Source organism: Theropithecus gelada, chromosome 10 (assembly GCF_003255815.1).
Source record: "Theropithecus gelada isolate Dixy chromosome 10, Tgel_1.0, whole genome shotgun sequence".
In the NCBI taxonomy this organism is placed as follows: domain Eukaryota; kingdom Metazoa; phylum Chordata; class Mammalia; order Primates; family Cercopithecidae; genus Theropithecus; species Theropithecus gelada.
This window is the reverse complement of record NC_037678.1, coordinates 64,408,672-64,431,046: the sequence shown is the minus strand read 5'-3', so window position 1 is coordinate 64,431,046 and position 22,375 is coordinate 64,408,672. Positions and strand designations below refer to the sequence as shown.

Genomic DNA, 22,375 nt, shown 5'->3' with positions numbered 1-22,375 from the left:
CACTCACAGGGAATCTCTGGGGGAGGCCATGCCATGCCCCTACTGTGGGCAGGCTTGGGCAAAGCCAATAAACTAGGCCCAGGGCAAGTCCAGCTCTGCCCCTCATGGTGGCACTGGGCAAGGTACCTCCAAACCTCTCTGAGTTTCAGCTTCATTCTCAGTAAAATAGGGTGGAATCACTCCTCACAATGTTGTAAAAAAAACAAAAAAAGTCAACAAGCCCTGTAAAGTTTTTAAAGGATTTAGCTCAAAGCTAGGCACAAAGAAAATGCAAAAGAAACATTAGCTGTTATTATTTGTTGTTTTTATACATTGTTACTCATTATGATATTTCATTTCAGCATTCCCTTCTTTCCCAGGGGATGCGGTGAGGGGAGAGATTGTCGGGGTACAGTTCTTTTTGGGGATAGAAGGATGCACAAGGTAGCCTTGGGGACTCCTCCTGCCCAAGGATTCTTAGATTACCTATGCCCCCTTTGCCCCCCTTCCTTCTAGCAGTAGCTGTGGTCTCTCACAAGTCACTTTCCATCCCAGCACCCCAGGTTCCATGGCTCCCTGTCTGTGGTCCCCACTGGCTGGATGCTGTTGCTATGGCAACCGCATTTTAAGAGCCTTCGGACCTCTCTGAGGCGACAGGCATTGATAGAGATGGGCTAATCCCACACCTCATGCATCCTTGGGCCTGTCTGGATGGAAGGCAGGGAGTGAAATGCAAGAATCAAACCTGGCTTTGGGTGGGGGGCTCAGGCCCCAGCCCCGGGTGTTCCCCCAAACGCACCCCCACTTTGCTGAGTCACACAGGAAGAGCACTTGGCTACAAACGCAGATTCCAGCCACCGGCCAGCCCCAAGAGTCTATTTTAACGTCTGGGGTAGGATGCCCTAGCAAGCCTTTTGACCGGCTCTGCTCATGGCTCTGAGGCAGGCAGGCCCTAGACCACGCCTGGGGAAATCTTCAGTCTCGGAAGATTCCTGAAGTCATTTTAAGTATTGAGTGTGCGACTCTTGGCTGAGACAGCTCCTGAGAAGCCCTAGTTGTCCTCCTATGCCTGGCCCAGGCCTGCCTCTCTCCCCTTCACAGCCTCATTGCGGGGGACCTGTGCCCACCAGCCTCTTTCTGGAGCCAGGAAAATTCAGAGCTAGGTGACCAAGAGGCCACTTCCGTAATGCATCCTACTGCAGAGGCAAGGCAAACACTGTCAGCTTAATGACACTCCAGAGAGGCGCTGGCAGGGGCCACTCGGGGCAGTATGAAGGGTGGCCATCTGGATGCTCCATCTAAGACCCGACAGATAGGACCCTTCTCACAGTCCCCAACCACCAGGACCCAGCCACCCACAGAGCCCCAATGGCACTGGATCACAGAGGTTGAGCCTGGAGAGGTGGACATTGGGCAGGGAAGGGGACAGAAGACATTGAGTCCAGGGAGGCTTGGTGGGGAGGTGAGAGAGAGAGGGGACCTTGAGGGTGGAGAGGATTCTCTCTGGAGGACAAGGACAAGATTCCACAGGGTTCTTTGAACTTGGGAATGAAGGTCCATGCCAGTCGAAGGCGCCTCGTGAGACAGGGAGCACAGAAGACGTGTCCTTCCCTTCTGAACACAGGAACTGGCCTCCGGCTCCAGGAGGCAATTCCCTTTGCCAAGGCCAGTGGAGCTGGCTGTGCATGCCATCTACAAATGCCAACTCCTGAGGGTTGGCAGATAAATGCCCTGGATGCCTCACCCCTCAGGGGGTGTTCGAGGATTCCATGCTGTCTTTCAGAGATCTCCAGCAAGATCTAGCTCCAGTTGCCAACATGGAAATTTGTTTGAGGGTGGGGCACAGTGGCTCATACCTATAATCCCAGCACTTTGGGAAGCTGAGTCCACAGGATCGATTGAGCTTGAGATCAGCCTGCCTGGGCAACATAGCAAGACCCCATGTCTACAAAAAAATAAATAAATAAGCTGAGCATGGTGGTGCATGCCTGTAGTCCCAGCTACTCAGGAGGCTGAGGTGGAAGGATCGGTTGAACCCAGGAATTTGAGGCTATGAGTGCATCACCGCACTCCAGCCTGGACACCAGAGTGAGACCTTGTCCCTGGGTGGGGAGGTGGAGCAGGGGGGAGGCAATCCCAGCACTTTGGCAGGCCAAAGCAGGAGGATCACTTGAGCCCAGGAGTTTGAGGCCAGCCTGGGCAATGTAGTGAGGCCTCATCTCTAAAAATATAATACAATGAATTTTTAAAAATTAAAAAAAAAAAGAAAATTTGCTTGACAACGTCCTCTTTATTCCCTTTGCAGACTCACCTCCTACTCCCCCAGCTGAGGTTCCTGGATCAGCACCAAACACACTGATCCTTAAATCCTCATCTCAGGGTACATTTTCCTGGAATCCAAGACAAGGAACCACTCCCGAACCTCCCCAAAGATTCTGTATGAGGGCAACGCTGGACTTCGTGGCCGAGAGGAGAGCTGTGTATGTTCCTGAGCTACAGGTAGGTGTCTGCCTGCCTGCGAGGGAGACCTCTGGAGGGGTCTGTGCCAACAGTTCTTTCCACAATGAGAGCCTGGAGGGATGGAGCCAATCACACGCTTTATTGTGCCCTGGTTCTGACGCCCACTCTCGCTACTCTGCATGGGTGAGGATCGGGTCTTCCAGGAGTTTTCTGGAGCCAGAGGCAGGTCGACAGTTCTCACCGTCCCAGCAGAGGCAGAATGTAAAACCAGTGCTCCCTGGCGACGTCTCACTGGGACTGACCAGAGCTCCCAGCTACCCCTCCAGCTGGGCCCTGTCCCAGTGCTCCCAGAGGCTGGTGCCACTGAAGGGGGCTCTCAGCTAGAGGGAGGCAAGGGGACTTGTCTGGGGTGAGTCCTCAAGGGATGTCTGTGAGTCTGTCCCCTCTGAGGAGAAGCTGCCCCCAGTGGGGCGAGGGACCTGGCTCTGCCTTGGGGGCTGCTGCCAGAAGAAGGTGGTGGCAAGCGAATGCTCGTGGGCAGGGTCAGGGAGCTCGTGGGTGCCTTTGCCGTCTTCAGCCTCTGCAGCCCGGCCAGCTTCCTGGGGTGGAAAGCCTGCCTGGAAAGTTCTGTTCTGTTCCCCTCTAGGGGCCCCAGGAGGCCAACAGGACTTTGGCGAACGGTCCATGCCCAGTGAGTCTAGTGGGGGCTGGTCCCACCTCCCCTTAGAAGCGACCTCTACACTCAGACCCTGGCCCTTGGCCACCGCCCCTCTTCGTTCTGGTTGCACTGAGTGAGCAGTGGGAGTCTCTGGGCAAGAGCAGTGGGTCAGTGCCTTCTCCAGGAGCATCCGGATCTCCTCATGCCTGATCCGGGCCTCCTCCCAGAGCTCCTGGCCCAGGCCCGCCCGGCTCAGGGAGGCCACCTGCAGCCCCACAGCTGCGAGCTTCTCAGCAGGGAACTCAGATGCCAGTCGCTGCAGGTAGCGGTGGAGGCGGCGCCGGTCCCCAGGACTGACCCTTGAGGCCTTGTCCAGCCTGAGCTGGGCCATCAGGTCCTGACAGTCCATGTGGAACCAGGTCATCTAGGGGACAAGAAGAGAGGGAGGTGGGGACTCAGGCTGGAAGTGGGACTGTGGAGGACTGAATTAATACATGCCCCATGCCAGGGCCCCGCTTGGCTTGGCCATGATCTTCTCCACTGACCATGATGATCCTGGTTTCCCTCTCTTCCCTGGGGTTCACATACCTGCCATCTAGAAACAGCCCCCAAGCACCCTGAGGATCATCAGACACTTTTTTTTTTTTTTTGAGATGGAGTCTCGTTCCATTGCCCAGACTGGAGTGCAGCGGTGTGATCTCGGCTCACTGCAAGCTCTGCCTCCTGGGTTCAAACAATTCTCCTGTCTCAGCCTCCTGAGTAGCTGAGGCTATAGGCACCTGCTGCCATGCCCAGATAATTTTTGTATTTTTAGTAGAGACAGCGTTTCACCTTGTTGGTCAGGCTGGTCTCGAACTCCTGACCTCAGGTGATCCACCCGCCTTGGCCTCCCAAAGTGCTGGGATTATACGTATGAGCCACCGCACCCGGCCCATCAGACACGTTCTAATAGACCTATGGGCCAGCAGGGACTTAGCTCTCTCTGGGGCTCAGTTTCTTCTTCTGTAAAATGGAAGTTGCACTAGATGAGCATGAAAAGCCTTTGGAGAGGTGAAATTCCTGTCTGTGGTTGTATTAACCTCTGTGAGTGCTGTGAGGGAGAGTCTGGCTAATGTTTATTGAGCGCTGACTATGTGCCAGGTTCTGTGTGTCTCAGGCAGGATCACACTGAACTGCACCAGCAGCCCATTTCACAGAGAAGAAAACTGAGGCTCAGAGAAGTGAACTCACTTGCCCTAGGTCACACAGCAAGTCAGGAAGGAGCTAGGATTCCACTCAGATCTGTCCTCCAAGCACCTCAGTGGGCAGAAGGAGAAACGGGCCGGGCAGGGGTGTGCCCTCACCATCACACCTCGAGACCGTCAGTCACGCCAGGCCTGGAGGCCCTTCCCTCCAGCCGAGCCTCTGCCCCATTTTGTGATTCTGTCTGTCCCCGCTTCCCCCACAAAATGTCTGCAGACTGCAAAGAAGCCAACACATTCCCAGCAGCTCGTGAAAAACATAATCTTTCTCTCCATTAATTTAGAACACGACAGCGAGCTGTTAGGCTGTAGGGATTGGAGAACCATTTTCTCCTAAAAGAACATCTTTCCACGGATTAAGGGAACTTGTCTTTAGATAAATGGCTTCATATTCGTGCAAGCACACGGAGCTCATGGCCGGGAAAGAGCTCCATAAATCTCCGTTAGTGGCACCATTGTGTTATTATTATTTAGGACCAAAGCTGCTGCACACACGTTCCCCACCAGGGGCTGAGCCTGGTGCTGGGCTGTCCCATCATCCGTCTGTCTGTCCAGGACTTGACCTTCCAGGCTAAGCTGGACAGAGATGGATAGCACCTCAGAAATCATCTTGCCCAACCCCTTGTGGAACGAACTGAAATTCAGCACCAGAGAGGAAACAGGGCCAGCCCAGATCCAACAGCGAGAGCTGGACTCAAAGTCAGGGTTGCTTCCTCCGCTGCATGACTTCTAGGCCTGGCACAGACACCACCTCCACACAGGCCATCCCCAGGCTTCCAGCCTATCCTGACTCCCTGCACAGCCTCCCTGAGCCCCTGTGGGCCGAGCCTGTGCCAGGAACCGTGGATAGAGCTAGGACCAACTCAGACCCAGTCCCTGCCTCAGGGAGCTCGCCTCGCGGACACCATGCAAGAGACAAGTGAGTGACAAGCACCAGGACAACTTCAGATCAAAGTGAGCACCCAGAAGTGACAAAACAGGGTGATGAGAGAGACAGGGGTGGGTGGTCAGAAAGGGCGTCTGCAAGGAGGGGATGTGTGAGCTGAGAGCAGAAGACAAGAAGCCAGCCGGTAAATGGGAAGAGCTTCCCAGGCTGAGGGAACAGCACATGCAAAGGCTTCAGAGCTGGAGCACGTTTGATTGATCCAGGAAGGCCAATGGGGCTGGAATTGGCTGAAATCAGTGGGCAAGGCAAAGAAGCTTCCAGATGTCCTTAACCCTGGAGGCACTACTCCTCTTCTTCCTCCTCCTAATGATAATAATAATATTGATGTTAATAATAATTCTGAATTTGAACAAAGCCCTGTGCCAGGGGTTACTTCCATTGAAATCTGTCACTACCTGGTAAGGCTGGCAGTAGAGCCAGATGGTCTGGGTTTGAATCTCTGCCCACTCGGTTAGCTGTGTGACCCTGGGTGAGTTATCTGACCTGTCTCTTTCCTTATGTGGAAACGGGCATAATAGTAGTACCCGCCTCATAGGATTGGGGCAACAATAAAACAATATGTGAAATGACTAGAACAGGGCCTTGCTCATCATAAGAACCACACAACCATTAACTATGGTCTTAGCAAAGAGCTGAGGCCTAGAGCAGTGAAGACAGTGGTTGAGGTCACCGAACTCACTCAAGGACATGAAGCCCCGGACTCCAAGGCTAGGATTCTGCCTGTATCGTGCTCTTAACTGCACACAGCTGGAACTGGGGGAGCCCTTTGCTGCCACTGCCAACACCTGCCTCCCTTGCCTGCTGTCCCAAGGAGACAGAGAGTGCCCTGTCCTCCCAGGGCCCTAGGTGTGAGTTGACCAGAGCCCTTCCTGCTGCTCTCTGAAGCAGCCTGTGATCGCTGTGGCCTGCACGCTGGGCTGGCCTGACAGCTGGGAGGCTGGGGCAGGTCTTTCTCATACTCTGGCCTTGGTGGCAAGTGCAAGGGGTAGCTGAGGGCACTGGGCCTGGGCCAGCCATGGGGGCCCCTGTCCCAGCTGGACCACAGTCTCCCAGCCTGCTCCTTTGTCCCCACAGACCTCACTCTTCCCATAAAAAAAAATTTTTTTTTTAAAGAGAGATTTGGCTACATGAATTTAGGATGGGTGGCAGCTCTCAAATCAAATCCTCCTTCACCACTGCCCTCTTTGGGCAGTTTTCTCATCTGTAAAGTGGGAACAACATTGGTGCCCTGTCATCAAAGAGGTATGGTGAAAATAAAGTCGGGTAAGGTGTGTGAAGCCTACAGGAGGGTCTGGTGTGGTGTACACACTCACAAATGTGCACTACCCTCCCAACAACCCATCATCCTCATCGTCGTCAAGCCTGCTTGGAGAAGGGACTCTGTCATCATTTCTTCTCTCTTTGGGGAAGCATATAAGGCATGTCACGGGGCACCACGGACACAACTATGTTCAAATCTCAGCTCTTCTCCTTCCCACTGTTTTTTTCCTGTTACAAGACTTGGGAGCAAATCACAAAGAGCCTTGGGCTGTGTCTAGGTATCCCTGTCCCCGCTGTGCCCCCAGCCACGGGATGGGGGTGGTGTCTGTGCAAGTGGGCGGGGGGGCTGTGTCTAGGTATCCAGGGGATGGGGGGCTGTCTATGGAGGTGGGCCATGGGGCTGTGTCTAGGTATCCCTGTCCCCACCATACCCCCAGCCAGGGGATCCGGGGAATCCGTACAGGTGGGCCGCAGGGCTCACCCTCTTGCAGAAGCGGTGCAGGTGGAGCAGCGTCTCAAGGTCCGTGCGTTGCCGCTCGGCCGCCATGTAAAAGTGGGTCAGCTTAGCCTGGAAGGCCCTCTGGGTAGAGGCAAAGGCTGCCAGCTCTGAGAACTCTGCTCCTTCGGCTCCCCCAGCCCCTCCGGCTGCAGCTCCCAGCTGAGCGGCCTGCTTGGACAGCTCCAGGCCTCGGCGGTACTGGGCCTGAGAGGGGAGAGCGGGGGGTGCTCACTCAGCTCCCGCCTTGGCTGGGGCCTCCCTCAAAGGTCAACAACCTCCAGCTGCCCTGCTGCCAAGCCAGGAGACTTCCTGAGCTTCGGTTTCCTCATCTGTAGAATGGGGACCCTAATGGCACCCACTTTACAGGGCTTAGCTCCTGGTGAGGGGTGAACAATAGAGAGCAGTTATCATGCTTCTGGAAGTCTCCAGGCCCTCGCCATGGCAGTTCACTTTGCCTAGCCGGGCTCTGCTTAGATGTCCCTTCTGGAAAACTTCTCTGACTCCAAAGGCTCCTGCTCTGAGTCCCCACATTCTCCCTTTCTGTGCACGTTTCCCTGTTTGTCCCCACCCCGCCCTCGCTCCTCACTGGCCTGGGAATTCCTGAGCGCTGATACGGGGCTGAATCACCCTGTAGTCTGGAGCCTTATCACATCGCATCATGTTGATGCAGCTTCCCTGCCCCCCAACCCCCGGCTCTGTGAGGCTGAGTTATCAGGTCTAGGGTGAGGCCCTGGAAACGGCATTTTAAGAAACCCTCTGGGGGATTCGGAATATTCTTTGGGCTTGGCCGTGTGGTAAGAACCCCTGAGGGAGATAACCTCTCAGCTGAACTCTGCAATCCAAGCTGGGTCCCTCACTGTCTCTGGAACTTTCCTTGCTCTTTCCCCCCTCCACAGCTTTGCCCTGGCAGTGCCACCCCCTCTAATGCCCTCTCCATCTGCTCCAGTCCTGCTCCGCTGTTGTCTGGAACGCACTGCAGCCTGGAGGAAGAAGTTCTCAAACTCTGCGTGGGCTTTCTCCACTGTCTCCAAACTTCCGTCCTTGGGGGTCAGCGTTTGCAGCCACCGACTTCCTTCCTGCTCCATCCAGTCGCTGACCTGGAGCAGGAGAGGCAGATTTGGACATGAGGGGCTGCTAGGCGACCTCCCTTGTCCAGCTTCCCTACTTCCTTGGAGGCCGAGGTCTTCTGTCCTCACTCATTCAGTGGCTAGGCCTGTGACCCCTGGCTTGGACTGACACTCTCCCAATTCTGGACATGGGAAGAAATGACTTGCGGAGGGGGAGTGCATGGTCATGTTCTTCAAAGTGGGACCCCAGAGGGCATCTGGCCTGGCCAACGCCCTCGGTGCACACTGTTATCTGAATGAAGTCACAGGGTGGTGAACTTCAGGCTACTCTAACCACTCAGTGACGCCAGATCATAAAACGGGTGGCCTCAGGGGTGATGAGCTTCCTGTTCGTGTGTGTGTGTGTGCGTGCGCACACGTGTGCACATGCAAACAGTGCTGGAGAAGAAGCTGCAGGCTGCAGAGGAAAGTCCATCGGCCTGCTGGGAACTCACTGTGTGAACATGGTAAGCCACTCCCCCTTTCTGGCCTCAGTTTACTCAGTGGTAAAACGGGGTAGACATGAAGATTCAGTGAGGGACAGCGGGTATATAATGGCTCTCGACCCCCTGAGTGGAAGTTCCTTTCTTATTCTGGGGCATCTTAAAGAGCCTGTTCACTCACTTTATCCTCACAGATCCAACGTAGCAGGTACTACTATCACCCCCCATTCAACAAATGAAGATACTGAAGCACTGAAGGGTTAAATATCTTGTCCGGGACCACACCATGAGTAAGCGCTGGAGCCGGGAATGGACGAGCGCTGTCTGATGCAGGAGCGCGCCGTGCCCCGCAGCTCCAGGCAGAAAGGAATGTGTTGGTTCTCAGCACCGGCAGTCAGATGAAGCCACACCAGGTGCAGGTTCCAGAATCAGACTCCGAGATATGCAACCACACGCAGGTGACATAATGTCTCCCAGCCTCAGTTTCCTTGTCTGTGCAGTGGGTGAAATCCTAGCACCTTCTCCAAGATGAGTTTGGAAAGCAATGATGTTCACAACGGCTTTGGCCCAGGGCTTGGCACAGAGTTGGTGCTCAATAAATGCAGCTCTTGGGGCCATGTTCTCACTCATTGAGCACTTATTGAGCACCATGTTATGTGCTATGCCCGGCACGTAACTATAAAGGATGCCTGCCTGGCCTTTGAAGGACTGCCAGCCTGGTGTCCTTTCTCCAGAACAAAGCACCTGGCTAGAGCCGGGCCCAGAGTCGGGGCTTTCCTGTGGAATGTGGCCAGGCAGAACCCCCACACCCCAAGCCAGACTCCCCTTTCACCTGGTGAATGGCAGCTTCCAGGCGTCCCAGGCGGACACGGAGCTCCAGCTTCCCCAGGAGGCTGTTGGATGCGGTGACCAGAACATGAAGCTGCTCGTCCACAAGGCTGTACAAGGCAGTGGCTGCAGCCAGATGGCTCCTGGGAGGTGGGCGGAGGTGAGAAAAGGCCTGTGTTGCCCTCTTCACCCTGCTGTACTTCTGCCCCACATAGGCCTGTCCCTCCACCTCTGTGGCCCCAGCCTGGGTTTCCAGCTAACTTGCTGTGTGACTGTGGCCAGGTCCCTACACCTTTCTGGGCTTCAGCCTTGGTCTTCCATGGGACTGGGAGGACAAGAGAACACAGTAGGAGGTGAAATGACCCTCCCCCTTCCCTAGAAGGGTTTGAAGCTGGCCGGACAGATCTGGGTTCAAAGCCCAGCTCTGCTACCTTCTAGTAGGAGGCTCTGTGCAAATGTCTCAACCTCTCTCTGTCTCTGCTTTTTCTTCTGTGAGGTGGAGATAATCACAGAACCCATTTCATAGCATGGTTGTAAGGATTAAATGATCTAGCGCCTGGCCCTCACCTCCAGCTATACATTATAACCTGCCCTGGGAGCTTTAACAAATCTTAGTGCCCCACCCCAGGCCAACGAAGTCAGCAGACTGAGTGCAGCCAACACACTGATGTTTTCTTTTTCTTCCCTTTTATTTTTGAGACGGAGTCTCGCTCTGTCGCCCAGGCTGGTCGCCCAGGCTAGAGTGCAGTGGCATGATCTCTGCTCACTGCAGCCTCTGCCTCCTGGGTTCCAGCGATTCTCCTGCCTCAGCCTCCCGGGTAGTTGGGATTACAGGCACGCGCCACCACGCCCAGCTGATTTTTGTATTTTTAGTAGAGATGGAGTTTCACATGTTGGCCAGGCTGGTCTTGAACTCCTGACTTCAGGTGATCTGTCTGCCTCGGCCTCCAAAAGTGCTGGGATTACAGGCATGAGCCACTGCGCCCAGCTGGGACACTGATGCTTTCTAAAGCACCTCAGGCGGTTCCAGGGGCAGCCAGGGCAAAGAACCAGTGCTCAGCGTGCAAAACACTTAACACTGTACCCAGCGCACGATGCTTGTCAGGTTCGCGCTATTTCTATTGCAATGGTGGCAAGTAGCTGCAACACGCCTGCCGGCCCTGCTTCCATTTCACAGATGGGAAAACTGAGGTCAAGGGAGGGGAAATGACTTGCAGATGGCAGCCTGAGTTGGAACCCCACCCAGGGCTGTTTCTGCACATAATTTTTTTAAATGCTCAAAGCCACAAGACACTAAGGAAGAAGTGTGGATGGGATTTCAGGCATAGTGATACTTGCGTGAAGGCAGGAATTTCAAACCCTGCTCTGCCCTCCTCTGCCTTCCTCTGCCTTCAGAGGGAAAATGGAAGAGAGAAGGTGGAAGAAAAGCTTTTAACTTCCTGAAGGGTGCCTTGCTCTACCTCTGCCTCCCCATCTGACTGCAGCTCCCCACAGGTTGCCACCCTTGCAGGGAAGAGGTGTGGGCCCAGGGTGCGTGAGTGGGATAGAAAATATCTGCCTGCCTGGAGAGGGAGGGACGGAGGGACACGGACGGCCTGGGGCTGCAGGGACCCGCTGCAGAACAAACGCCCGCAGCAGCTCATGTGGGACCACAGTGCCCCCTGCTGGAGCTTCTGGTAGCTGTGGGTCTGCGGGTCCTCGGGTGGACAGGAGGAGCCTGGGCCCGGCAGGCAGGTGAGGGTGGAACAGGCTGAGAAAGGCAGTGCCAGCCCCCACCAGGCACTGAGGGGCAGGGAGATGACCCCACACCCAATGCTGCCCGTGCATCCATCTGTGTGAGCCTGCTCTCAAGTGTAGTGCAGCTCTGGGTGGTTTGTTAAGATTCTGGGGCCAGACTGCCTGGATTTAAGTCCGGGCCCCACCACATCCCAGCTGTGTGACCCTGGACTAATCACTTACCCTCTCTGAGCCTCAGGTTCCTCCACTGTAAAATAGGGATGATACTTACAGCTACCTCAGGAGTGAATTAAATGAGTTGGTATTTGTAAAGCCCTGAGAAAAATGCTGGACACATACACAGTGCTGTTTAGGTCTTGGTTCTGTAAATAAAATGTTCTTTAAAACTCATGCATACCAGCCCTTGACTTTGAATATAAGTAGCTGTGTTCTAAGAGGGTGAAAATACTTGCAATTACTGACCAATTTAATGACTGACTTTCCCCCACCCTCTGAATTTAAGAAAGCTGGAACTTTCCAGGAATGTCTATAATTTATTCTGGCTCTGAGACCCCCGAGACACCATGAGGTTCTCACAAGCATGTTTGAGCAGCCTACCGGGAAAGGCAGGGCCGGGTAGGGGTTCAATGCCCAGAAGGCCCAGCTTCAAATCCCCGACCAGCTGCTGCCTAGCAGCTATTTCCCTTCGCTGAGCCTCAGTTGTCCATCAGCCAAATGGACAATGTGGACAACGTGGACCTCACAGGGTTCTTGCCAGAAATAAATGAGACACGCTCTTGCAGGGGCTCAGCCTGGTGTGTGGGTCGGAGAAAGTGCTTTGTCCAAAAGGGTGACCAGAAATGGGTAGGCGACATCCTCCGACGCCCATCCCAGGCTCGAGATGGCTGGGGCTGAAGGAGGGGAAGCAGAGAAGGGGCGAGGAAATTGCCAGGGCTCAGGGTGGATTTCTGTGACCAGGCCTCAGCCTGGGATACAGGCCCTGCAACGACTGCAAAGCTGGGCACTCTCAGGGCTTGGCTATGTGACCCCTAGGTGGTGTGGTCCCAGCTCCAAGCTCCTGGGCCAGAAACAGGACGGGGTGGAGGAGGAAAGGCCTGGATGTCTGTACCTGACATCAGGGCTGAAGTCCAGCCTGCTGGCATCACGCTGCAGCCTGGCCAGGGTGGCTCCACCTTCCCGCTGGAGGCCCAGTAGGCCCGGGTCCCTCAGCACAGCCTCCATCAGCTCCTTGGACTTGCTCAGGCACCTGGTGGCCTCCTGCCAGCATAGGGAGGTACCCTGAGGCCCCATCCCCACTCTCCCTTTGCAACCTTCCAAGGCGCCCCACACCCAGATCAAGTCCAACTCCCAGTTTGGCATTCAAGGTCCTCCAGAAAGTCTGTCGTTTCTGTCTCTAAAACATCCCCTGTAGCCGTGCCCCCTCTCATCACCATGGCAACCTCTCTGGTCCACCCTCCAGCATCTCTTGCTGGGACACCCATTCCAGCCTCTTCACTTATCTCCCTGCTGCCCTCTGGCTCCCCCTACAGTCTATTCTCCACATGGCAGTTGAATGGATCTCAGTGCAAATCAGATAATCCCCAGTTTAAAACTCTCCAGTGGCTTCCCTGCAGGCTTCAAATTGAATCCCAGACCAACTCTTCCTTGGTCCAGCTCCCGCTGCATCTAGAAGCTCCACTCGTGCTTCTCTCTCACTCATTCTGCTCCACATTGGCCTCCTGCTACTCCTGAACACCCCAGGTATAATCCCACCTCAGGGCCTTTGCAAGGGTTTGCCCCCTGCCTGGAGCACAGCCCCCCACGAAGGCAGGCTCCTTCTCAAACTTCAAGCCTCAACTTAAACTCCAGCTCTTCAGAGAGGCCCTCCTCCCTCATTACTCCCAATCTTACTTCCACAGGACTTGACACAATTTGGAATGACATACCCATTTATGTGTTTGCTTTTTAAACTACCACTTCTGCCACAGCACCATGAACCCCGAGAGGGCAGGGACAGGTCAGTTCGCCCCAGGCTGGTCTCCAGTGCAGGGTACAAAGTGGGTGCCCCTCAAATATGAGTCAAGTGAATGATGAAAAACAGGGATGATAATGTCCTCCCCCTTTTCCCCAGGCTGCCCCCTTCTCAAAGTCCTTGGTCCCTGGAGTCTGGGATGTAGTGTGGCTTCCCCACCCACCATGCTCCAGGCTCACCTGCATCCCACCAGGGGGGTCGGCCTTCTCGAATTCCTCGATGGAAGCTTGTAGCAGGGAAGAGGCCTGCTGGAGGTCAGCAAGGAAAGGGTCCAGCTTCTGCAGCACAGAGGACCAGAGGGTGGGTGTCAGTCCAGGCCAACCCAGAGGATGCCTCTTCCATCCCAGGAGCGCACAGGGGAGGTGGGAAGCAGTGGCTCTCCAACTCCAGGTGCATCAGAAGCACCAGAGAGCTGGTTAAAACACAGGCTCTGGGCTCTGCTCCTGAGTGTCTGCTTCAGTTCCTCTGGGGCGAGGCATGGTAGAAAGTGCATTTCTAATGAGTTCCCAGGTGTTGCTCATGCTGCTGGCCTGGGGGACCACACTTTGAGAACCACTGGTGTTGAATATGAGTGAGGGAGAAGAAAGGAGACAGGCCTGAGCGACTCCCAGGCCGGTGGGGATACCGTGGTTGGTAAGGGGAGGAAGAGGGCAGAGTTAGGGGAACATTCTCGGCTGAGTCCCACTTCAGCCCAACTCCATCACTTACAAGCTGTGAGGCCTTGGGGGGCAAGTTACTTAACCTCTCTGTGTCTCTGCTTCCTCCTCTTTAAAATGGAGATCATAGTAGTTCCTCCTTATAGGGTTGTGTCAGGATTAAACCCATTAATATTTGCAAGGCACTTAGAACAGAGCCCAGCCCGTACTGTGTTTATCGTCATTCTCAGATCTACGTAGCGGGTCTATAGGTAAGATTTCATGTAAAGGAAAGGGTTTAAAGCTAAAATACAGTTCAAAACCCAGTGGATTCATTGGAGGCCTCTGGAAAGGGAAGCTAGGACCCTGGGGGACAAGCAGAAAAGGGAATTGTTCAGTAGGTATCTTTTTGTACCATTTGAACTGTGAATATACTTACTGCCTATTCAAAAACACAATTTTTAAAAAATCACCTGGGCAAAAAGTAAATAAGCCACCATGTTAGACTGTTAGTATAGACCAGTGGTTCTCAATGAGGGGTGACTTTGCCCCCCAGGGACATTCGGCAATGTCAGGAGACATTCTTTAATTGTCATCATTTGTGGGGTGCGAACAGTGGGTAGAGCCGGGGCTGGTGCCTAGCATGCCGCAATGCACAAGACAGCTCCCCACAAAACAGAATTGCTCAACCCCAAATGTGAATAGGTTAAGGTTGAACAACCCTGGTCTAGAGAGAAGCCAGGGTCATTGATGGGCACGGGTTTCGGTGTGGTTTAAGCCCACTGAAAGGCACCCTCGCCCTATGTGTCCGCATGTACTACATTGGGTATGAAATGCCCCCTCTTGGGGTTGTGGGGAGGAGGGACTGTGATTACACAGGAAAGGAGCCCAGCACTGGCGGCTGCCTTATTTCCTCCCTCTGATCGGAGGGAACCAGATCCTGAGCTTCCTGAGTTGTGTGGGTCCACAGAGCAAGTGCCTGCAAATTTATTTTATTTTATTTTATGATTATTTTTGAGACAGAGTCTCACTCTGCCACCTAGGGTGGAGTGCAGTGGTGTGATCTTGGCTCACTGCAATCTCCGCCTCCTGGGTTCAAGTGATTCTCATGCCTCAGCCTCCCGAGTAGCTGGGACTACAGGTGCATACCACCATGCATGGCTAACTTTTTCTTTCTTGTATTTTTAGTAGATATGAGGTTTTACCATGTTGGCCAGGCTGGTCTCAAACCCCTGACCTCATGTGATCCACCCACCTCGGCCTCTCAACGTGCTGGGATTACAGGTGTGAACCACAGTGCCCAGCTCTGTAAATTTATTTTCAGTTAACATAGACATAGCTCTTATGTGCCAGACACTCTTCTAAGCTCTTTGCCCACATTAACTAAATTAATCTTCACAAAAACCCCATGAGGAGGTACTGTTATTATCCCCTATTTAGCTGATGCGGAAACCAAGGCTCAGAGAAGGTAAGTAACTTATCCAAAATCACACAGCAGAGCTGGGATTGCAACGCACGCAGCCTGGCCCCAGAGCCTGAGCCTTAATCATTCTACTCTGTACCTTCATTGTAAACATTTGTTGAGTGACTGTTCATTTTTTAGCATAGCAGGGTTGATGGATCCATGAGGCAGAAGAGTGAAGAGAAGAAGAGAAGGAGTGGAGGTCAGGGGCTAAAGGCTGTGATGGTAAACACCTGGAAGAATTGCACCCACTCGGTGTGGCAGTAGGGGAAGGGGCCTTCCAGGGCTGCGGGCAGCTGGCTGGGGTCCACATGGTGGCTGAGGGCCTTCAATGAGGTCAGCACCTCCACCTGCAGACCAAAGAATCAGGAGAACCAGGGACTCAATGTGAGGACAGTCATTTTAGAAGGTCCTGCCCAGATCCCTGCCCCAGCACCAGTTCACCTCCCAGAAGTAAGGCTGACTCCAGCTTTAAAAGTTGCTTTGTGGGCAACCAATCTTCTCTGGAAACTCTTACAAATCAAAATTCAGAACCAGACCCTAGTTAAGGAATGGCAAATAAACAGCACTCATACTGCCACTCTCCTAGCCTGTGCCCAAGGCAGACATCATTAATCAATCATAGCACTCGCTCCCTCTGAGCTTGGCTCCTTCCCAGTACAGCTCTCCGGGCAATCACACAAACGGAATGAAGCTGGCCCTTGTGATGAAACTTGTTTGTAATCCTTGCATAGTTCCCTGAGGAGCCACCAAGAGCTGTTTCTTTCTTGGGGCTGGTGAGAAAAGTCACTAAATCCCAACAGTGTCCCCTAAGAGATGGAAGAAGAACTAGGTGACTGCTCCTCCCAGGCAGAGAAATTTGAGGTTTATGTTGGGAATAGCTCCAGTACCTAGGCTTGGGATTCGGTGGATTCTGTGGTTTTTTTGGACCCACCTGATATTCCTGCTACTCAAAGTGTGGTCCATGGGCCAGCAGCACCAGCATCACCTAGGGCATGTTGGAAATTCAGAGTCCCAGGACCCATCCAGAACTACTCAATCAGAACCTGCACGTTAATGTATTTCCCCAAGAGATCAGTCAGCACATTAAAGTTGGAAAAGCACATCTCCAGCCCACAATGTGCCTCGTCACTCACCAGAAGGAAGGAGAGTTTGAAAATCACATCCCGAAGCAGGACAGAGGACTGACTGCCCATACTCATTATTGTGGTGTATGGCACTAATTAAAGGGAGCTGCAGGGCTCTTTCCTGCAAAGTCCCACTTCAGCTCCACATTTGTATTAATTAGGGCGAGAAATACAGGAAGAGCAGGTCTGACCACAGTGTGAAAAAGGCACTGGAGTCAGGTGACTCCAGCTCTGCGTCTAGCTTGCTGTGTGGCCTTAGGCTTCAGTTTCCCTCTCTGAAAAGAAAGGGAGGAGGGATGGACCAGATGAAGCTTTTCAAATAGGTTTCATGCCATGTGCAATTCTCGATCATGTGGCAGCACCCACCAGGAGTTGCTAGGATAGCCAGAGAGAAATCATTCTGTGACTGATTTGACGATGCCTGCCACGGAGCTATACTGGGGAGTGGCAGCGCTCAGGCCTCGTATTTATTGCCCTACACTAGATTATTTCAAGGTCTCTTCTAGCTCATGAATTCTGCAGTTTTCCCTCCCCTTAACCCTAGCTCAGCTAAAGCCCAACAGCTCCCCTCCTCAACCGCCGACCCTGAGTCCCCCTCACCTGGATGTCAGGTAATGTCTGCAGCTGGAGAGCCGCCTCCTTCTCCCCCAGGAAGAGAATAGCGCGGATGGAGGCTGGGACCTGAGCCTGTCAAAGACAACCACTGCAGAGTTGCTCTGCTCAAGACTTCCTGAAGCCTCACACACTTTGATTTCCTCCTTCATCCCCTGCAGGCAAATGGGCCACAAGGACAGGATGGGGCCCCCCCATGGCTGGGACCTTTGTGTGATATGTTTGGACCATGAATCATTGGTTGGAAGTCATGAGAGCAGGAGGTTCAAGCTGCATTGCAAACCTTTCTAGATGACCTGCCCCTCTGGGCCTCAGTTTGCCCATCTACAAAGCGAAGGAGGTCAGACCATAAGGTAAGCAGATGCAGAACCTCCATTGACTCTGCTGCCCATAATGGCTGGATACGAATCTCTTCTCTCCTCCCTTCTCAGCTCATGGGCTTTATGTGATCTAAGTCTAAGCCAATCAGTGTGTAGCATTCACGCCCAGGCCACAGGGTTGGGTGTGGAGGGACTCCTGAACCCACTGTAACTGAGACACAAATAAATGTTTGCTGAGACCTCTGGGAAAATAATCTCTTACTCTTTCCTAGTGGATTTAAATTAGACACCATGTGAAGTCAGAGCTGCTGGGAGCCATCTGGCCACCAAGGGGCACGGGGTGCCAAGCGGGGTGGCTTGGCATCCTCCAAAGAGAACGGGGTCAGAAATGGAGAGAGAGGAACCAGATTCTAGTGACAATAGCTAAGCCCTTGGATCGAGCCATACTTGAAACTGGACTTGGCTCCTGGACTGTCCAGTGACATGAACCAATGAGCTTCAAGCTTGTTAGGGCTGCGTTTTCTGTTGTCTGCGGTAAAAGTTCCTGCTTGAGAGTCCTGGTCCCAGCCCTTAGCACTCCTAGGCTCTGTGAATGTCAGGAGGCCCCTGGTGGCTTCCGGGACTTACTAGGCTAAGGCTCTCCACCTCCCACTCACCTGGGTGGCCTGCAGGGCACTGACCAGACCAGGCTGTGGGGGCTGTTTCCTGGCATCGATCAGGACCGCCAGCCCCTTGGCTTTATCTTCAGGCCTGTGGGTGGTAAACAGAATGGACGGTCTTGCTGGATGGCCTTGGACAGGGGGCAGAACCTAGTGGAAGGTGAGGGAACCTGGCTGCTAGAAACCTTCATTTACTGATGAACTCTTCATCCTGTAAGACCAGGTTCCAATGCCCCTTCCAGGAAGTCCTCCATGGTTCTTCTCCAGGCAGAGCCCTTTGCTTCCTTTTTGGTGCTCCTGCAATACCTCATACAGCCCTCATTTATAGCCCTACTATTCCTAACTCTAGCAACTAACCCAGGTACAGTAGGCGAGTCACTTGGGACTCACCCACTTTTTTGTGTAGGCAGAATCCTTATTTTGTTCAAGAATCCAACTCCTTCCAAAAAGCCATGTTCCCCCAGAGCCTGGCTTCTGATTGGTTGAGGCCAATAGTAGTGACCTAATTCCTCTGGCCAGTGATTGGTTTAGATGGGGGAGGGTCATGTGACTTAAATGTCACATGACCCTGGCCAATGAGATGTGAGGGGAAGTTTTCTGGGGAAAGGGGCTTCTGGGAAAGACCTTCTCTCCTTTAAAAAGAGATATGAGGCAGAGCCATAGAATGATACATTTCCTTAACAGATAAAACATTTTAAATGGGAATTTCTGTTGATTACAGCCAAAACACTCTCCCTGGTTCAGCCACATTGCACTGAGCTTACAGTGGGCCACTTTTCAGTGACTATCTTAGGATTTTCCAAACTGGCCCAATTTTCAAGACTTGTTAAAATACAGATTCCTCACCCCTCTCCTCCCCCATCCCCACCCCTCTAGCCATCTGGCCAGTGGGTAAAGGGTGGCCAGGGAATCTGTGTGGTTCCAAGCACCCTTGACCAGTCTGATAATCAGGCAGGACTGAAAAATAGCTCCCAACTGCCTTCAAGCCTTACAACCACTCAGTGCACAGGCAAAACCTGAGGTGGCCCAGTGGGAGGGTAGAGCTGTGGTGCTGCCATTAGTACCTTGTGATTGGGCAAGTGATTTCATCTCCCTGAGTCAATTTCATAACGATAGTACTGGCCTTATGGGCTGTGGTGAGGACTGACGAATTCATTCGTGTAAAGCACTCAGTGACTGCACAGAGCAAGTAAACGGGATGTAAGTATTTGCTATGATTATCCTAGAAGGGGAAACTGAGCACAGAAAGGCCCAGTGACAGATAGTGACAGGAGGCTCTGGGAGGTGATTTCAAGTCTCTGGCTTTATGTCCTTGCCTCCCTCTGGCGATGCCCATGCTGGACAGTGATTTGTTTCCAGACCTGTCTCTGGTACCAACCTGGAGGCCCTTAAAAGTCAGGGCCCGGTGTAAGGAGCCTCTGTCCCTAGCACCATGTAGCATGAAGCCAAGCCCAGAGCAGGGGCCCAGCCAAGGTTCATTCAGAGCACAAGTGGAGAAAACCAGCCTAGCACACAAGCACCTGGTGTGCACTGCACTCCACAGTTTACATCATCCTCACCCCCTCATCCCTGCCACTTGTGCCCAGCTTGGTCCTTAGAGCCCTCTTGGTCATGCCCTTTATTCAGGCGAGCCTTGGGGAGGGGAGGTTATTTCCCTATGGTCCCATAGCCAGTGGGTGCGATCCCAGAGCTCTGTCTACCACGCTAGTCACTTTCCATCACAGAAAAGGGGGTCCCATCTCCCACTCAGTCCAGAAAAGCCACTCCACCTTGGAAAAGAAAAAAAAAATGTCAGTGACCAGCAGGTGGCAGTGATGGCTCCAGTGGGGTGGGATGCATGAAGAAAGTTCCAGAGGGTTCTATCACCTTCCACCTCTTACCCCCAGCAGCAGACCTCTAGGTTGAGTTGGAGCTTATTAGCCAGTACTGAGCAGTGTCCCCTCTAACACTGCCCTGGCTAGGGGCTGGGTCCCAGAGGAAAGGAGGGTGCCTCTTCCCCAGCCAGTCCATTAAGTCTGAATGGTGGTGGGGGTAGGAGTGTTAAGAGGAGCATTAGAAATCAGCCTGAGTCCACTCATCATTCACTCACTCACTCACTCATTCACTCACTCACTCATTCACTCATTCATTCACTCACTCATTCACTCACTCATTCACCACTTATTCACTCACTCATTCACTCACTCATTCACTCATTCACTCATTCATTCACTCACTCATTCACTCACTCATTCCCTCACTCACTCATTGACTCACTCACTCACTCTTTCACTCTCTCATTCATTCATTTACTCATTCACCCCTTTCCTTTGTTTATTCAAATATTTATAATTCAGATGACAGTTCAATTATCACCTCCTCAGGGAAGGCTTTCCTGATTTCCCAATTGAAATTAACATCCCCTATTCTTCTCACTCTACAACAGTGGTTCTCAAAGTGTGGTCCCAGACCCAGCATCTGTTATCGCCAGGAAATTTGTTACAAATGCAGATTTTCAGGTCCCACCCACCTTCATCAACTGAATCAGAAAATCTGGGGGATGGGCCCCTGCAATCTGTTTTAACAGCCCACCAGGTGATTCTAATGCACCCTCCTGTTTGAAAACCGGCCGGGCGCAGTGGCTCACACCTGTAATCCCAGCACTTTGGGAGACCAAGGCAGGTGGATCACCTGAGGTCGGGAGTTCGAGACCAGCCTGACCTACATGGAGAAACCCCGTCTCTGCTAACAATACAAAATTAGCCGGGTGTGGTGGCGCATGCCTGTAATCCCAGCGACTTGGGAGGCTGAGGTAGGAGAATCGCTTGAACCTGGGAGGCGGAGGTTGCAGTGAGCTGAGATTGTGCCATTACACTCCAGCCTGGGCAACAAGAGTTAAACTCTGTCTCCAAAAAAAAAAAAAAAAAAAAAATTCGAAAATCACTGATCTATAAACATCGCTCTTCTCTTCATCACAATGACACTCTGGAAAGTTTCTTGGCCATGGTTTGTTTCTCACACTGTGTCCGTCTCTCTCACCAGCCTGACATGACAACCCCCCGATGGCAGGGACTGAGGCTGTTTTGCTTTCCCCCAGCATCTCTCTGGGGACTGGCTCTGTGAACAGACGACTGGATGGAAGGCTATGGTGCCTCTCCACTCAGTGTCTGTTCCAGGGCTCTGGGCCCAGAAGGTTGAGGTGGGGATGGAGCAGTCAGGGTGGCCCAGACCCTTACCTGGGGATGGTGCATAGGTAGGAGAGTAGCTTGGTGACCTCTGAAGCTGTGCACCATGGCGCCTCCCAGGCACCCTCTGTAGTTGACACCAGAAGCAGGGGCCGCCCAGCCCTGTCTCGGCCACCTGGAGGACAGAGGGCACACGTGAGCAGTGAGAACTTTGGTAGGGCCCTCTAGGGAACCTCTCCTGTGGCCTTCACAACTTTGGCCATAACAGTTCCTTTGCCTGGAGCACCCTTTCTCTCCTTCTCCTTCTGTGAACTCTGACTTCTACTCATCCTTCGAGACCCAGCTCAAATGTAACTTCGTGAGAAAAGGCTTCCCTGAATCTCCTCTGCACTCCCTCTGTGTAGAGTATGCGGGCAGCCAAAGCTCATGGTGTGATCTCTGCGGTCACACAGAAAGCGGTCAAGTCTCTGCACTGACTCACTGTGTGTCTGTGGGCAAGTCAGTGCACCTCTGAGCTTCAGTTTCCTCATCAGCTAAACAGGGGGAATAATCTGCTGAGCTTATTAGGTTATTTCGAGGATTAAATCAGACAGCTCCTGAGAAGCACTTAACACACAGCAAGAGCTCAGTGAATGATTGAGTGGCTCAATCATTGGTCATTACAATGATCACCGTCTCTGTTCTCATCTCCAGTCTAAGGGGTGGTGAGTGTGCAGCCCCGTGGCCACCAGCTCACGATTTCTGCTTGCAGACTTTCAACCCTGGGTTCCCGACAGGCTATTTCCTGTTCCAGAAATCTAGGCCGTGTGCCTCACTCTCCCCACAGGGGTCATGAGGCTGAGGCTCCGGGAGCCAGTAGAGCCCATCCTCATGGGAAGAAAGGGGAGGGGAAGTACAGCAGCGGGGAAAGAGGCCCAGGCTTCGGAAAACCACGCCTGTCCCGCAGCCTGGACTCAGAGCCCTGCACTTCAGTCACCTCACTCCAGGATGCCCTGCGATGGCCACCAGCCACTCCAAGTGGGCACCACCCTCTGCAACATGCAAAACCCTTCACAGCTCACGAAGCCGTGGACAAACCTAACCACCTTCACAAGTGCTGCCTCACAGGAGTCCAACCACCTGGAACATTCTTTCACATATGTCTTAAAATCTGACATAATTTTTAAAACAATAAAAAAAATTTGTGTGTATATACATGTGTATCCATATATATCAATGTTATATCCTC

The 22,375-nt window shown here is 53.0% G+C and overlaps 1 protein-coding gene across 2 annotated transcripts in view; it reads right to left on the bottom strand.

Annotated features, from left to right (window-relative positions):
* Positions 1-293: 293 nt before the first annotated feature.
* The window catches only part of KIAA1755 (KIAA1755 ortholog), a 50,640-nt gene continuing 28,558 nt past the window's right edge, over positions 294-22,375 (bottom strand). Inside the window, exons 5-14 of one of the 2 annotated variants that reach the window (XM_025398986.1) lie at positions 21,199-21,322; positions 17,981-18,074; positions 16,993-17,079; positions 15,499-15,615; positions 13,348-13,446; positions 12,266-12,414; positions 9,425-9,563; positions 8,018-8,140; positions 7,026-7,247; positions 294-3,521 (exon numbers count right to left, since the gene is read on the bottom strand). In XM_025398986.1, coding sequence (XP_025254771.1) covers positions 2,820-3,521; positions 7,026-7,247; positions 8,018-8,140; positions 9,425-9,563; positions 12,266-12,414; positions 13,348-13,446; positions 15,499-15,615; positions 16,993-17,079; positions 17,981-18,074; positions 21,199-21,322 — 1,856 coding nt within the window. In that variant the 3' untranslated portion in view covers positions 294-2,819. The remainder of the gene's footprint in view (positions 3,522-7,025; positions 7,248-8,017; positions 8,141-9,424; positions 9,564-12,265; positions 12,415-13,347; positions 13,447-15,498; positions 15,616-16,992; positions 17,080-17,980; positions 18,075-21,198; positions 21,323-22,375) is intronic. The other variant, XM_025398987.1, reaches the window with a different exon arrangement.